The sequence below is a fragment of the Enhydra lutris genome, unplaced genomic scaffold, assembly GCF_002288905.1.
Source record: "Enhydra lutris kenyoni isolate GAN:26980312 unplaced genomic scaffold, ASM228890v2 scaffoldscaffold5, whole genome shotgun sequence".
Taxonomy (NCBI): domain Eukaryota; kingdom Metazoa; phylum Chordata; class Mammalia; order Carnivora; family Mustelidae; genus Enhydra; species Enhydra lutris.
The window spans coordinates 16,658,709-16,673,487 of record NW_019154089.1 but is presented as its reverse complement, the minus strand read 5'-3'; the positions used below and the strand labels follow the sequence as shown (position 1 = coordinate 16,673,487).

At 49.8% G+C, this 14,779-nt stretch overlaps 1 protein-coding gene across 3 annotated transcripts in view; it reads left to right on the top strand.

Annotated features, from left to right (window-relative positions):
• The window catches only part of LOC111140962 (endoplasmic reticulum-golgi intermediate compartment 1), a 104,497-nt gene that overhangs the window by 81,190 nt on the left and 8,528 nt on the right, over positions 1 to 14,779 (top strand). For all 3 annotated transcript variants that reach the window (XM_022493240.1, XM_022493239.1, XM_022493238.1), the window contains exons 7-9: positions 2,452 to 2,512; positions 7,227 to 7,327; positions 9,915 to 10,037. In XM_022493240.1, coding sequence (XP_022348948.1) covers positions 2,452 to 2,512; positions 7,227 to 7,327; positions 9,915 to 10,037 — 285 coding nt within the window. The remainder of the gene's footprint in view (positions 1 to 2,451; positions 2,513 to 7,226; positions 7,328 to 9,914; positions 10,038 to 14,779) is intronic.

Here is a 14,779-nt window from a genome sequence, read left to right as displayed (position 1 = left end):
TCTATTACTGTGCCTCCTGCAGTCATGGATTCATCAGACACTCTTGAAATATCTGCTCTGCTCCAGGCCCTGGAGTTACATGATACCCATCATGTAACAATACAGGGTTCTGGCTTTCAAGAGAAGAGATCAAATAAATATCAGGATAATATAGGACGAGGAGGGTTAAGGACAAGAGAGGCGCAGGATTCTGGGCAGTAATATGGGAGCAGGGACAAGTTTCCTCCTAGCCTGGGAAGTCAGGGAGGGCTTTCCAAAGGAGGGTGACCTTGCAGGTGACATGTAAGCCAACCCCTGAAGGGTGAGAAGGATTTGGCTAAGCTCTATTACTGTGCCTCCTGCAGTCATGGATTCATCAGACACTCTTGAAATATCTGCTCTGCTCCAGGCCCTGGAGTTACATGATACCCATCATGTAACAATACAGGGTTCTGGCTTTCAAGAGAAGAGATCAAATAAATATCAGGATAATATAGGACGAGGAGGGTTAAGGACAAGAGAGGCGCAGGATTCTGGGCAGTAATATGGGAGCAGGGACAAGTTTCCTCCTAGCCTGGGAAGTCAGGGAGGGCTTTCCAAAGGAGGGTGACCTTGCAGGTGACATGTAAGCCAACCCCTGAAGGGTGAGAAGGATTTGGCTAAGCTCACAGGGAAGTCTCACGGGCACAGGGCACCTCACACACCTTCCATTCTCTGACACACCCAGCTGGTCATTTTCATAAAAAAGACGCTCAAGGTTACTTTAAGAAAAAATGGGTCAGCAGATGTCTACAGCAACAGAATGATGTTCTGTAACAAGGCCTGGCAAGTGAGTGCTCCTCAGAGTTGGAGAGGATGCAGAAGTGTCCCAGAAAGGGAGCAGGGAGCAGAGTTTTATGGGGGGCAAGAGACCCGTGTTAGATTCAGGCAGGTGGGGCTGACGGGGGCAGGTTGGTGTGTTAAAGCGCCCACCTGCCGTGGGGAAGAAGGCGGGCTGTCAGGCCAGACTGGGGGTGAGGGAAGGGCTGCAGCCAAGGCCAGGGGAGACGGGGCCCAGACAGAGGCAGGGCAGCAGGGAGAAGGGACGGGGACAGATGTGTGTAGGAGAGGGGACAGTCTTATGTTGGTATGTGCCACTGGACGAGGAGGACAGAACAAGACACTGACAGCTTCTGCTTGGTCGTGATTATGGGCAAAATAGGATTTTCTTTAAAGGTAAAAAACTTAGTTGAGGTTCCAGCTACTCATCCATTCAGCAAGTATTTCTTCAACACCTGTCCTGCAGGTTATGTGTCTTGCGCATTGCTGAGTGTCGGTGTCGAACCGCAGTCCAGAGGGGAAAACAGAAGTTAATCAAATGATCAAACAAATGAATGTGAGATAAAGCCATGACACCTGACTATGGGAGGGAATATTCTAGCTCTCATCTCCCATAGCCACCTTCCTCTTGGTTCAGATTCTCCTTCCCTAAGGCAGCAGTGGACGAACTTCCCCTTTCTTTGGGCTTGTTAAGTGCTCAGTAAATATCAGCCACCTGGGATCGGGATCAAGGATCAGGTCACCCAACCACTTCTCACCCTTCCTGAAGAGGCCTGTTCCCCACCTACCTCAACCCCTTCCCCTGGGGCCACACAGGCCTCTGTTTATTCCTCAGTCTCTAGTTCATGCTTCACAGATGCTGCTTGCCTAATTAACTTCCCACTTTCCTGCAGATCTTAGTGTATCACTTCTTCCAGGAAGCCCTCCAGGATGACTAGCTTGGCAACTCCTATTAACCATACCCATGGTGGCATGCCTCATGTACCTGGCGTGTCTTGCCCTGCTTTAGATGTTCCTGCAGCTGACATGGTTTCCGCTCATCCTCAGAGAAGAGGCAGAATATGGCCTTCAGCCCCACTCTACATCAGACCCTGCCAGGAGGACACAGTAGGGCCAGCTGCCGTGAGGAAAGCTGCTGAATGTTCTCTGCAGCAGATTCAGTAGGAGGCCAGCAGCCCTGGATCCTCAGAAGGCTGTAGGGGATATCAGGAGGTGTGTGCTGGGACCCAGGCTTTCCAAAGTGGCTTAATGGAAAGAACCCAGGCTTGAGGTCAGATACCCGAATTTGGAGTTTGGCTCTGCCATTTATCAGCTGTGTAACACTGGACATGCTTCAGCATTTCTCCAAGCCTTGGTCTGCTCTTCTGTAAAATGGGCTCAACAGTACCTCATTAGGGGCACTAAATGAGATGACTAGAAATGCGCAGGCTAAAGTGATATATTACAGGGACCCACGATGGGAAGCAAGCTAGTGCTTGCTATGTGCCAGGCCCATGCTATGTCTGTATCTTGCCCTCTACAACTTCTCTGTGAGACAGACCATGCTGAGTAAGGTCCCTACACCAGGTTGCACCTGGCCATCCCGGGCAGCCAGAATCAGGCCCAGAAGAGGTGATTTCCTGGAATCATTCCCCTCACTGTGCTTCTCCACAGGTCCAGAATGTGCATGGAGCTTTCAATGCCCTCGGGGGAGCAGACAGACTCACCTCTAACCGTATGTATCCCGTATCCCAACTGGGAACAGGGAAAAAGGGAGAAGGGAACATGCAGCAAGTACTCAGTGTAAGCCGGGCTGTGAATGCCCCATTCCCACAGCTGGCCTGTGAAGGAGGTGGAATGAGCCCTGTCTGACAGACAAGGGGAGAAAAGTGACTTGTCTCCACCCTCCCTGGGGAAAGGAATGTGACAATCCCAGGTACCTCGTAAGAGCTCAGTGAGTACCAGCTATTATCATCATTATTTTTTAATTTTTTTAATTTTTTTTTTTTTTTTTTGACAGACAGAGATCACAAGTAGGCAGAGAGGCAGGCAGAAAGAGGAAGGGAAGCAGGCTCCCTGCTGAGCAGAGAGCCCCTGATGCCAGGGCTCAACCCCAGGACCCTGGTATCATGACCTGAGCCGAAAGCAGAGGCTTAACCCACTGAGCCCCCCAGGCGCCCCATCATCATTATTGTTATCATTACTGCCACGTAATTGTTTTTAGTTGAGATGATCACCTAAGATCCCACAGGGAGCCGTGGCATTGCTGGGATTCATCCTGGCTCCAGTGGTACCAGGAGAACAGGGCTGAGGGTGGCCCAGTTGGGTCTGACCACCCAGCCACCCACCCAACCCCCCACTTTCCTCGTGCTGGAGCCCCTCCCCCTCATGAATGCTCCCTCCCTGAGCTCTCCACCTGCTCGGTTCTCTGGCACCTTGGCCCCTACGAAAGAGGGCTTGGTGTCTTTACACACTGACACACCTGTGCACACACCTGTCATCTGATCCAATGAATTTTTGCACACCTGTGCACACATGTGTGCATACACATGGGGCCTTGGTAGCATGCACAGAATGGGCCCAAGAGACCTGTCTGCTTAAATGGATTCACCACCTGGATCCTGCAGGACAGGTGACCTTGACTTTCCTTACTTCCTCACCTCACCCTTAACAAATCATGCTTCATTTCTCTGTGTCCCTGTGAATCCTCATCCATCAGCAAAAGTCATCGTCTCAAAGCCAGTAGATGACGTTTCCCTTCTGATTTTTGTCCTTGGCATTTGTGCGTGAACATGTTTTTTCGGAGTGTTTCCTGTGGTGATGGAGGCACGGCTGCCCACCCAGCAGTTCTGCCATGCTTTATTAAGGCATCGTTGCCTCGGGGAAAATGTCTGTTCGTTGTTTTTTACCATCACGGCAATGCCTGTGATACTTAGGATATTTGCTTTACATTGTCCGGTTGCTTTCCTGCTGGGTACAAGCCCCTTCATGTTGCCTCCAGCAGGCAGCATAGGAGCAGACAACGAGGCCTCCTTGTCTTCATGCAAATGTCTGATTCTGACCGGGAGATGATCCTTCCGATGTTGATGTTGGTGTCCCTGTCGGTATAGTTCTGTGGGGCAGAATGTTGTCCCACAGCAGTGTCCACACCTGCTCGCAGTTGGCGCGGATATTGACATAGAACTGAGCTCAGAAGGACCCAGACTGTGTCAACCAGTATAGGGTTTGGGCAGAAAACCCTGCCTGCTCTAGGGCTAGTGACGAGAGCCATCTCAGGCTGGCTTCCATGGAAAGAAAATGCATTAGATCAAACAACAGGCAGCCAAGGGTAGGGCTGGCTTTCATTCCCTCAGCCCTCCAGCTTGGCCTCCCTGCTGGGCCTTTTTGCCTTTGCTGCCCTCTCTGCTCCCAGACCTTCCCCTTGAGGGCTGCTTCTTGTCATGTAGGTCTCAGCTCAAATGCCACCACCTCCGAGAGACCCTCCTTGGCCACCTTATGTAAAGGAACTCCCACTTCTAGTAACCGATTTTTCTTCCAACAGACCACTCTCTCTGGAGATACTGAGGAGGGATTGTGGATGTTTTAGCCCTGGCGATGATGACATTGCAGTTGTGTTTTTGTTTTTTAAGAGCCTTTATCTTTTATAGAGACATAAGTAAAATATTTGTGGATAAATTGATGTGATGTCTAGGATTTGCTTCCAGATTAAACAGGGTAGGGTGAAAGATGGGGTAGGGAGGAAGCAAAATCAACCCTGTATTGTTAATTGGTTTTTGTTTTTTGTTTTTTTTAAACATTTTTTAAAAGATTTTTTTTATTTATTTGACAGACAGAAATCACAGGGGGAGGCAGGCTCCCTGCGGAGCAGAGAGCCCAATGCGGGGCTCGATCCCAGAACCCTGGGATCATGACCTGAGCTGAAGGCAGAGGCTTTAACCCACTGAGCCACCCAGGTGCCCCTGTATTGTTAATTGTTGAAACTGGGGAATGGGGTTTGTTATAGGATTCCCCAGTTTGTATGTGTTTGAATTTTTCCGTAATAAGATGTTAGGAGGGAGGGTGAGACGCTGCCAGCGCAAAGTGTACATGGGCCTCCCTGGATCAGGTTGGAGCCAGCAGCCCCCTGGAGGGGCCCACAGCCAAGCAATCCACGTGGATGGAATTAGGTGCGGTGTCCCTAGTGGGCATTTGGCAAATTGTGTCAAAGGCCTTAAAAATGGTCATTACCTTTGAGTCATCATTTCTACTCATAGGAGAGTAAGCTAAGGAAATAATGAAGAGAGTGTGCAAAGATTTAGGAAAATCATGTTCATTAAGTCATTATTTATAGCAGTGAAAATGAAGAACGGCGTCAATGTCTAGCCACGGGGGGGTGGGTTGAGTCCATTTACGTGGCGGCTCTGTGGGATACGTGCAGATGGGTCAGAACTTCCCAGGCATTCAGGCAGCTGACGTTTATTGAGCACCTACTGTGTGCCAGGCACCATACTAGGGGATATTGGAGCGACTAAAACGGAGTGGGGCTTACTGCTTTCTGTGTCTTAGACCTAAAATGGTATCTTTGGTGTTTAGTTCTTAGAAAAGGGTACAGTGTGATGCCATTTTAGGAAAATATAAATATATGTATAAACATAAGCTTAGCAGTTTATACACAAGAATGTGAATCCATGGTTTTCTGTGGATGGTGGATTTGTGGGTGGTTTCTATTTTTTTTTCTCTTTGGGATCATCTATATTTGTACAAATTTTAACAGAACTATTACAGATGTGATTTTCATAAGGCTTTCACTCTTTCGTTCTCTCAAGTGTTTAACCTAGAGCGATGGGCATTTGGAGCACGGTATCTCAAGTATGATCTTTGGGCTCCGGGTTTAAAATGCAGATTCTGAGTCCCACTCTGGAACCATTCAGCAGGGGTAAGACCCAGGTGTCTGCCTTTTAAATCCTGGATGACTCCCCTGCTCCTGACCCCTGGGGCCCACTGCAGGTTCTTCGTGGACTTCTCCCTGAGGCCACAGGGCTTTACTGAGGTTTTTCAGAGGAGTTAGGTCTCAAGACAGTTCAGGAAGCAGCTCTTTCCTTACCAAGAGGCAGTATTAGCAGGAAGAGGCCATGAGTGCCATCTGCTTCCCCTAACCTCTTAGAGCGAGCAAGTCCAAGGACTCAGAACTGATTCAGCCCATAGACCAGGACTAGAACATAAAAGACTAAATTTCTGTATGATTTTAGCTCCATGATCCCTGAGCCAACATTCTAGAAGGCAATAACTGAGGGGGTCCTTGAGCTTCTCTTAGCATCCCAGAAGCACGAGCCAAGGGAGTTTGTACCTCTCCTGGACGCTGTTGGGCAGCTTCGGGCCAGCGTTCTGTCAGCCTCGTGTTTGGTTCTGGTTACCTCATGCTTATCAGAAGCTGATTCATCTGTTCTTCCATTCATGCCCCGGACCAGCCGTCCTTCCTTCCGTTCATTCATTCCGTAAGCACTTGCTACTTTACACTCTGTGCCAGGCCCTCTGCAGGGTTCTGGGAGAATAGATGAGTGGGGCTCGGTCCCTGCTCGCTGCAGCATCCCCCCTCCCACCCCGTCCACCGTCCCACAGTGTAGGTAAGAGTTACAGTGCAATATGACAGGGCCAGGTAGAGGGAAAACTGATCTCCCATTTAATTGAAAATGAGGAAGGAAATTTGAATAGTTTTTTTGAACAGAAATTTGAAAAGAAATTATGAACAGTTCTTCATAAATGTAGTTCCTCTGCTTCATGGACTCTTCTTTTTTTTTTTTTTTTTTTTTTTTTTTTTTTTTAAGTAAGCTAGGCACTCAACGTGGGGCTTGAACTTTACAACCTTGAGATCAGGAGTTGCACGTTCTGACTGAACCAATCACATACCCCATCTCTCTTTTTTTAAAACTCAAACCCAGCTTGTTTCAAAAGCAACAATGTTCATACAGGACCAAGGGCGCACCATGAAATGTGATATTTACCAAATCCTGCCTTCTTCCCCGGAGGATACAACTGCTAATAGTTTCTTGGGTATCTTTCCAGAAAATTCTGTATATTCATGCATCTAGAGAGAGTGAGTCTTCCCTGCTCCCAGGACATGGAAACATGTCATTCATTCCGTTTGTAACTTGGTTCTTTGCCCTTAACAATACCTCTTGGACAGTGGCTTGTCACAGTACCCATTCTTTAACGTTTGCTCTATTGCTGGACATTGGGGTCATTTCCAGAATTTTAATATCCTGTACAGTGGAGGAATAAAGATCCTGATAGATGGAGTCTCTCAATTCCTGGTATCCAAAGAGAGAAAATGAAGAGGGGTTGTTTGGTGATGAAAATTTGGAAACGGCACCCCCAACAATGCTGAACAGGTTTAGGGTTGAAATGACAATAGAATTGCCAGCCGGGCAGTGCCTGTCCCCCTGCTTCATCCTGCTGTGTCCTTCCTGCAGCTCTTGCTTCCCATGACTACATCTTGAAGATCGTGCCCACAGTTTACGAGGACAAGAGTGGCAAGCAACGGTACTCTTACCAGTACACAGTGGCCAACAAGGTAGGTCGTCCTTGGGCCCAGCTGTGTGCACTTGCGCCCTCTGCTGGCCTTAAGCAGAAGTGACCTGTATCTGAGCGAAATTCCCACCAGTTCCCTTTCCAGGAGCCTTTCCCAGGGTGCTGCTCGGACCAGGCTCTGTCCCTGGCTAGAGAAGAGAGGCCAGTGTCAGAGTTAAGGGGAGGAAATCGAACCAGGAGATGGGGTGTGATCTTTTGAGAAAGGCTTGCATCTGGCCCCAGTCCTTCAGACTCAGGACCCTGATTGGTCAACACACAACAGAATTTCTGGCTCCCGGGGCGCAAGCACGTTATCCAGAATCACCAAATGGCCATTGGCTAACAGGAACGTCCTAGGACCCCAAAACTCAAAGTCATGGAGAAGCGGGTAGGCGTTGATGGGAAGCAGAGGACGGTGAGGGCCCGCTGAATGGGATGACTAAGAGTTGTTTCAAGCTGAGACAGCCTCTAGCTTCTCGGGACATGACCCTGCCAATGGACAGGCATGCTTGCAACACGTTAGTTGAGGCACCCCCAGTGGATCCCTTGATCACCAGGACTGTCCTTTTCCTCCTCTTCTAGGGCTGCCCAAACCCCTTATAGCCAGTATGTTGTTTAGCACAATTGAAAATAGTAATGGGATCGCTTCTCGGCCTTTTGGCTAAGATCAAGTGAAAATAGTAATGGAGTGATAGCTACCATTTATTGAGCAGTTACTATGGGCTGGGTGCTCCGCTAAGCTCTCTAACTCTACCGTCTTTTTCAGTCATGACAGCTCTGACTGGGACCGTCCTTGTCCCCATTTTACAGATTTGGGGACAATGACACTGTCTTGGCCCTGAGAGGTGGTCATAGAGCTACAAAGTGGCCTAGTAAGGGTTAGAACCGGGTTCTCCTCTGTCTCCAGAGCCTGGCCTCTTGCTCCCATCACCCACTCAGCCTGAACAGGGTCAATCGAATCTGTTGGGCTGAGAGCTACTCTCTCTCGGGTAGCTTGAGGTCCCTCTGCCTGGCTCGGCCTCTGCTGACTGATGCTCTGGTGTAACTTTCCAAAGGGAGTTCGGTTTCTTTTACTCACTGTCTCCTAAAGGGCATCTCATTGTAACTGTCAGGCGCTGACGGCATCTAAGGGCTGGGATATGGATGCGTTCTGAGCGGAAAGGGTGGGGCCGGAGCAGACTGCTGGTGCAGACCTGGCTCAGTCACTTGCTAGCTGTGTGGCCCAGAACAAGTCTCATAACCACTCTGTGCCTCTGTTTACTCATTTGTAAAAGGGACGGTACCCACATCGTAAGATCGCTATCCGGTGGGGCAATGTTTTAAAAACTGCTTTGTCCACAAAGGAGGCTTTGGGTAAATGGGACTTACTACTGCTATTTCTCATTATCTTCTTCTATCCCTCCGCTCTGGGCTTTGACCCAGACAGACCCATCAGCTCCCCCCGGAGAAAGCTGATCCTGTTTTGCCCAAGGCTCCTTCCCCTGAAGCTTTGGCAAAGACCCAGCAGCCAGAACGGCTTGCTCAGCTCTCTCTGTGGCCTTGGCCCCAGCCTGCCCTGGGGAAGAGTGGGCCGGGCCTGTCAGAGCCAGCGGTGGTCCATCGGGGTGGGAAGGTCTTAGGTCATCCCTGGAGAAGCCTCAGAGCACGGACCCTAGCATTTGGGATGGGGGGGCACCCCTGTGGTTTAGTCTGGTCTACAGTTATTGTGGGTGAATGAGAATAGCCCAGAGGTTTCCAGCAAATGCCCAGACCAGAGAGGACACACATTAATTCAGCTCGTTAAGCATTCTTTCATCTCACCCAGCCAAGGGCCATCTCAGGAAGCCTGGTGGTAGGGTGCTTCTGTCTTTCCAGTTCTGGGTGTTCCTTCTTTGAAGAGGCCCTCTCCCCACATGGCCTTATACTCCTCTCTCTTACACACCCCCCCCCCACACACACACCCTTCAGGGTGATGTCCTGTGTGGCGTAGAATGCCCCCTCCTCATAAGCTTTCCAGCTGGCCTGGGGAGAGTTGGTCATTCGTCACCAGCCCCCCCAGCACCCCAGGCTTCTGGGGCACGGACAATGTGGCAGTATTGTGGACGGTCTTCTACATCTGCTTCCTTCCCCGGACTGTGACCCCCCCACTCTGGGGATGGGGCAGAGCTTCCTCCGCTTGGGGTCCCCAGTAGCCAGCACCCACAAGAGGTGCTTAGCCAACAGTCAATGAGTAAGTGAATGGATTTTGTATGGCCAGGAGTTAGAGGGGGAAATGCGCCTTTACTCCAGAGGAGCCCAGATCACACCTGTCCTTTTCACCTCGCTGCTCTCCGATTCTGGTGCTGCCTCCAGGTCATATGGTCAGTGTTCAACCACCCAAAGGATTGGAAATGTCCCTGGCAAGGCTGCCCATCCGGATGCCGATAGCAGAGCCTCCAGGGGAAGGGGTGAAAGGAATGGTGTTGGGAGGGGGAGGGTCCAGCTCTAGGCAAGAGAGAGAAGGCTCCCTCCTGGGGTCTCCAAAGGACCCTCTGCAGTCCACCCCCCACCCACCAGGAACCATGGTTTGTATGTCTGGTTCTCATGTCCCCTTTTCCCCTCCTCCATCCCAGGAGTACGTAGCCTACAGCCACACAGGACGGATCATCCCTGCCATCTGGTTCCGCTATGACCTTAGCCCCATCACGGTCAAGTACACAGAGAGAAGGCAACCTCTGTACAGGTTCATCACCACGGTGAGTCGGTGGGGCCCCTGCCCTGCACCCCTTCTCCTTGCACCCCTCCTAGTTCTCAGAGGAAGGGGAGACAGTCCACAGGGTTAGGAGCACAGGCTGTACACAGAAGGTTATGATCCGTAGGATGTGGAGAAATGTTATCAGAATCATGTCAACATCGATGGTGTGTCATCAAGAAAATATTTTCCAAAGGGGAATGTCACTAGATGAATTTAATTTGTTAAGTAGATGTTTATATAGCTTGTTAGGTTTAGCAGGGTTTATCCTTTTCTGTGGAAATTCTACAGTGAAGATTTAACTCATTTTTTTTTCCCCATGTCTATTTTCTGACTATAGCTGCTGGTACTGTCAGGTTTCTCCTTTCTCTCCTGCCCGCTTGTTCTCTTTTCTTTTTTTCTTTGATTTTTTTATTTTTCTTTTTCCTTTTTTTTTTTTTTTTTTTTTTTTTTTGGCATTGTCTCCATTAAGTCTGATTTTCTATGGGGCAGCTTCAAGCTGATGTCATTTTTCTTTGATGCTGAGTGTTTCTATCAAGGATGCTATTTCCTGGCGTTCCATTAGAAGTGTCCTTGGGGGCAGAACAGCAGGCTCATGGCACCCTGCTTCAGCCAAGAGGCCCAGAGATGTTTTGTAAGCCAGAGTCAGCCGAGGTGGAAGAGATGGGGAGATTATTTCTACCTCACAGATTTGGAAACTGAGGCCTAAAGGCTCTTATGCTTTTGTACCTCTTCATAGTCTTAATAATGATTCAAGATCAGGGGTCTACTTCTGGATCTTTAATTCCTGCCTCTCACTAGATTTGTATTAGTCACAACTCTGTTACAGAAAAGACAGAACCCCACATCCAGTTGGCTTGATGTAATTAAGCTTCAGGCATGGCTAGATCCAGGCACAAATGTTGTCCAGAATAGACCTTTTTTTTTTAGTCTTGTTTTCCTCTAAACTGGCTTCATTTTCAAATAGAATTTACTAATAGAAAGTGTCTCTTCCTCAGTAATTTGACCTGAGTCCTGAATGAGATAGTACTGTCATTGGCCTCACGCATCTCCCTTTCCAACCTTGTGGCCCAGAGAATGAAAGGAGTACCCCAGTTGGCCAGCCCCAGCTGGATCATGAGGACAAAGATTGTGAGGGGATGGGGCTCCCTAAGGGAAAATCAGGGGTCAGTTTCTAAGAAACAGAGGGGTGGATATTAAGAAGCAAAAAGTTCAGATGTCTGCAACGTCTCCATCTTATGATCCACTATGTACCAGTAACTAGCCCTCAACTCCCTGTCTCCTAGGCCTCATGGGACTCAAAGGACATTATCAAAGGGAAGCTCTTTGCCAATAGAAAGCCATGTGGGTGCAAAGGGTATCAGAACCCTAGTACTGATTTGAGCCTCACAACAGACTTAGGCTGCTCTCTGACTCCAAATTGGAAACTTCCAGTCAACAGAGGGCACCTACCATAAAGCTAAGACACTCGACACAGACTGGGAAAGTGTACTTGTCCCACATACAAGAAAGGAATAATCTTTAGAATTTATATGGAGACAATTCCGACAAACCCGTAAGAAAAAATTAAGCGACCAAAAAGAAAGATGGGTGAGAACTTGATCATTCATTCACAGAAGAGACCATCCTGGCCATGAAAAGATGCCAGAGTTCCCTAGGTATTAGAGAAATTTGATTCAAAATGCAAGACCCGGGGCACCTGGGTGGCTCAGTTGATTAAGCGACTGCCTTCAGCTCACATCATAATCCCAGAGTCCTGGGATTGAGTCCTGCGTCTGACTCCCATCTCCACGGAGAGTCTACTTCTCCCGCTGACCTTCTCCCTTCTCATGCTCTCTCTCACACTCTCTCTCTTTCTCTCAAATAAATAAATAAAATCTTCAAAATGCAAGGCCCAATTTGGCCCTACCAGACTGGCAGAAATGACAGTGCCACCACAGTGGAGATCAGGAGGACACAGCAAGGGGACTGCACCCACTATCTGGGATGCAGGTAGACTGGGTCAGCCTCTGGGGCAGGAGATGTACAAACCCTTTGACCCAAAAGCCGGGGAACTTGTGAGCAAGTAATTTTACCCAAAGCCCTACAGGGTACCACCTGAAATGTTTTGGGGTTTTCTGCTTGTTTGTTTGTTTACCCCATGCTCCTACTGCACACCCAGAGTAAGAAGCTAAGACACAAGTAGGTGTGTTTGTGCAGGTGTGGTCTGCTCCTCAGAGGCCCTGCGGTCTGTGGCATTGGCACTGGCAGAGAAACCCCTTTGCCTGTGTCTCACCGTAGGGTTGAGAAGGATCTTCTTGTTCCTTTTTTATTTGCACCTATTTGCCACATAGCTGAGGCTCTGAGTGTGAAAACCCCTGGCAAGTGGCTGAGAAATGAAGCAACTTCATTTATTCGCTGAACTTCTGCGAGAATTTACTACAGACCAGGCCCTGTGCTGGGCACCAGAGATAGCCGAATTTGACTTTCTCTCCGTCCTTCAGCCACTCCCGGCTGGTGGGAAAGAGGTTTGAGCACACAGAGAACTGACGTCCCATCCAGCAGGGGCTCCCTTGGGGCTGTGCACTGGGCACTGTGATAGCGACGACTCCCTTTGGTTTGGTAGATTTGGAGAAAGGAAACCCAGAGATGGGTCTTGAAGGATGTAGAGACGTTTTCTAGACCGATGAGTGAAGCAGATAGGGTCTTAGCACAGGGAATAGTATGCGCAGAGGTGCCCAATAACATATTTTGTGAAGGCCACGGGGCCTCTTTTGATGGGGGTGGACTTCTGAGAGCCGGAGGTCCTGAGAAGTCACAGGGGAAGAGCCTGTCCTTCGTAACCCAGAGGCCAGATGCCTCCATGACTCCATTTCCTTCTCCTCTTGCCACTGGCAATCGGCCTTGCCTCCATCTCTGCCCCATCCACCTCCATTCAAGCAGGGACCATGCTGAGGGCACCTCCCGATGTCATGAGCCTGGTGTTTTTTCTGGAGGCCCCGCACCACTATCACGGTTGCTGTGGCAACCGTGGGGGTCAGCCCCAAGTGAGCCAGCTGGCTGTCCCTGGCAGATGGCGTCATTGTGGAGCTTCAAAGACTCTTGTCACGAGGCGGCAGATGTGGGGGTGACGCTCACGTGCAGACACACACGCACAAAGAGCCCCGGGAGCACTGGTAGGGCGGGGCAGGGCCGGGGTGGAAGTGGAGGCACCTGCTGTGACTTCTCTTTCTCTCTTTTTAAAATCAAACACTTGTGTGCAAAGCCCCCAAGCCCCAAATGGGGGCCTCTGCAAATAGCTCCTCACGGGGGCTGCTTAAGAGAGGGCTTAGGCCAGAGGCCAGGATGTCGTCATGTGGCGGCTGCAGGGCGGCGGGGGCAGCTGTGGGTGGGCTGGAATGAGGTGGGGTGCCTTTCAACAGGGCGTGCGTGTGGAGGGGAGAGGCAGGTGGGGCCTCCCTGACGCATCTGTACCTATCAAGTCCCTGGATCATTCGAGGTTGCCCCCCTAGGGTCTCCTGATCTGCAAAGGACCAGGACATTCCAGGTCCGAACAGAGGAGGTTCCCTCCTCCTGGAAGTCTCCCACCAGGTTGCACAGGGCTTCTCTCTCTGGGCACCCGGGGCGTGTTGCTCAGACTTCCGTTCTGTGCTATTCCAGAAAATTCCATCACTAAAGGAATAAACAGATGGTGTTTAACAACATGCAAGTGATCCCCTTCAAAGTGCCCTCCCACACACACACACATTTGTCCCCTGCCCCTGCCACTTGCCCAAGCCCCCTTTTTGGGATTGCCTTCAAGTGGCTTGTGGTGACAGATTGGATGACTTCAGAAGTGTCACATCACTCTCCTCGTGTGTTTTATTCTATGAGGGAGGAACAGCCAGAAGTCAAAAAGTACCACACTGGGCCAGTTTGGCCATGACAGTTTTTGCCGCCCCCCGCCCCCAAAAGTACCAGCTGGGAATGGCATGCTCCCATTGGGCAGCAGGGATAGCTGAATTTGACATATTCCCTGCCCACCAGGTGTTCTTTGACAGTGAAATAATGCCCCGAACTTTTTTTTTTTTTTTTAAGATTTTATTTATTTATTTGACAGAGAGATCACAAGCAGGCAGAGAGGCAGGCAGAGAGAGAGGAGGAAGCAGGCTCCCCTAGAGAGCAGAGAGCCCGATGCGGGGCTCGATCCCAGGACTCCGAGATCACGACCCGAGCCGAAGGCAGCGGCTTAATCCACTGAGCCACCCAGGCGCCCCTAATGCCCCGAACTTTAGATTGCACTTTATAACTACCAGGCCTGATTATGAAGAGCTCCAGGTCTGATGCCCCTGTGTGTCCTCAGCATCCAGCATGGGGCCTAGCCTGGAGATAGGTACTCAGAAATGTAGAAGAGACAGCTACTTGAAGAAGTGATCGTATAGCTACACTTACTAAGCATCTACTATGTACTGAGTAATCTTAAAATTCCTTTAACTTTCCCAGGAATCCTCCAAGGTAGATGGTATCAGTCCTGCTTTATGTATGAATTAACTGAGGCCCAGAGAGGTAAAGAAACTCATCCAAGGTCACACAGCCAGTAAATGGTGAGGCTGAGACTTAACCCCAGAGCCTGCTTCTGTCACAGCCCCCAACCCGCCACCACCACATAGCTTGGGAGCCTCCATCCTCCAAAACAAAGGCTGTTGAAGATGTCCCAGCAACAGAGTCCCTAGAAACCATGGAGTCCTTGGTGGGACACCAGGATGATTTGATACAGTGACCCCCTGC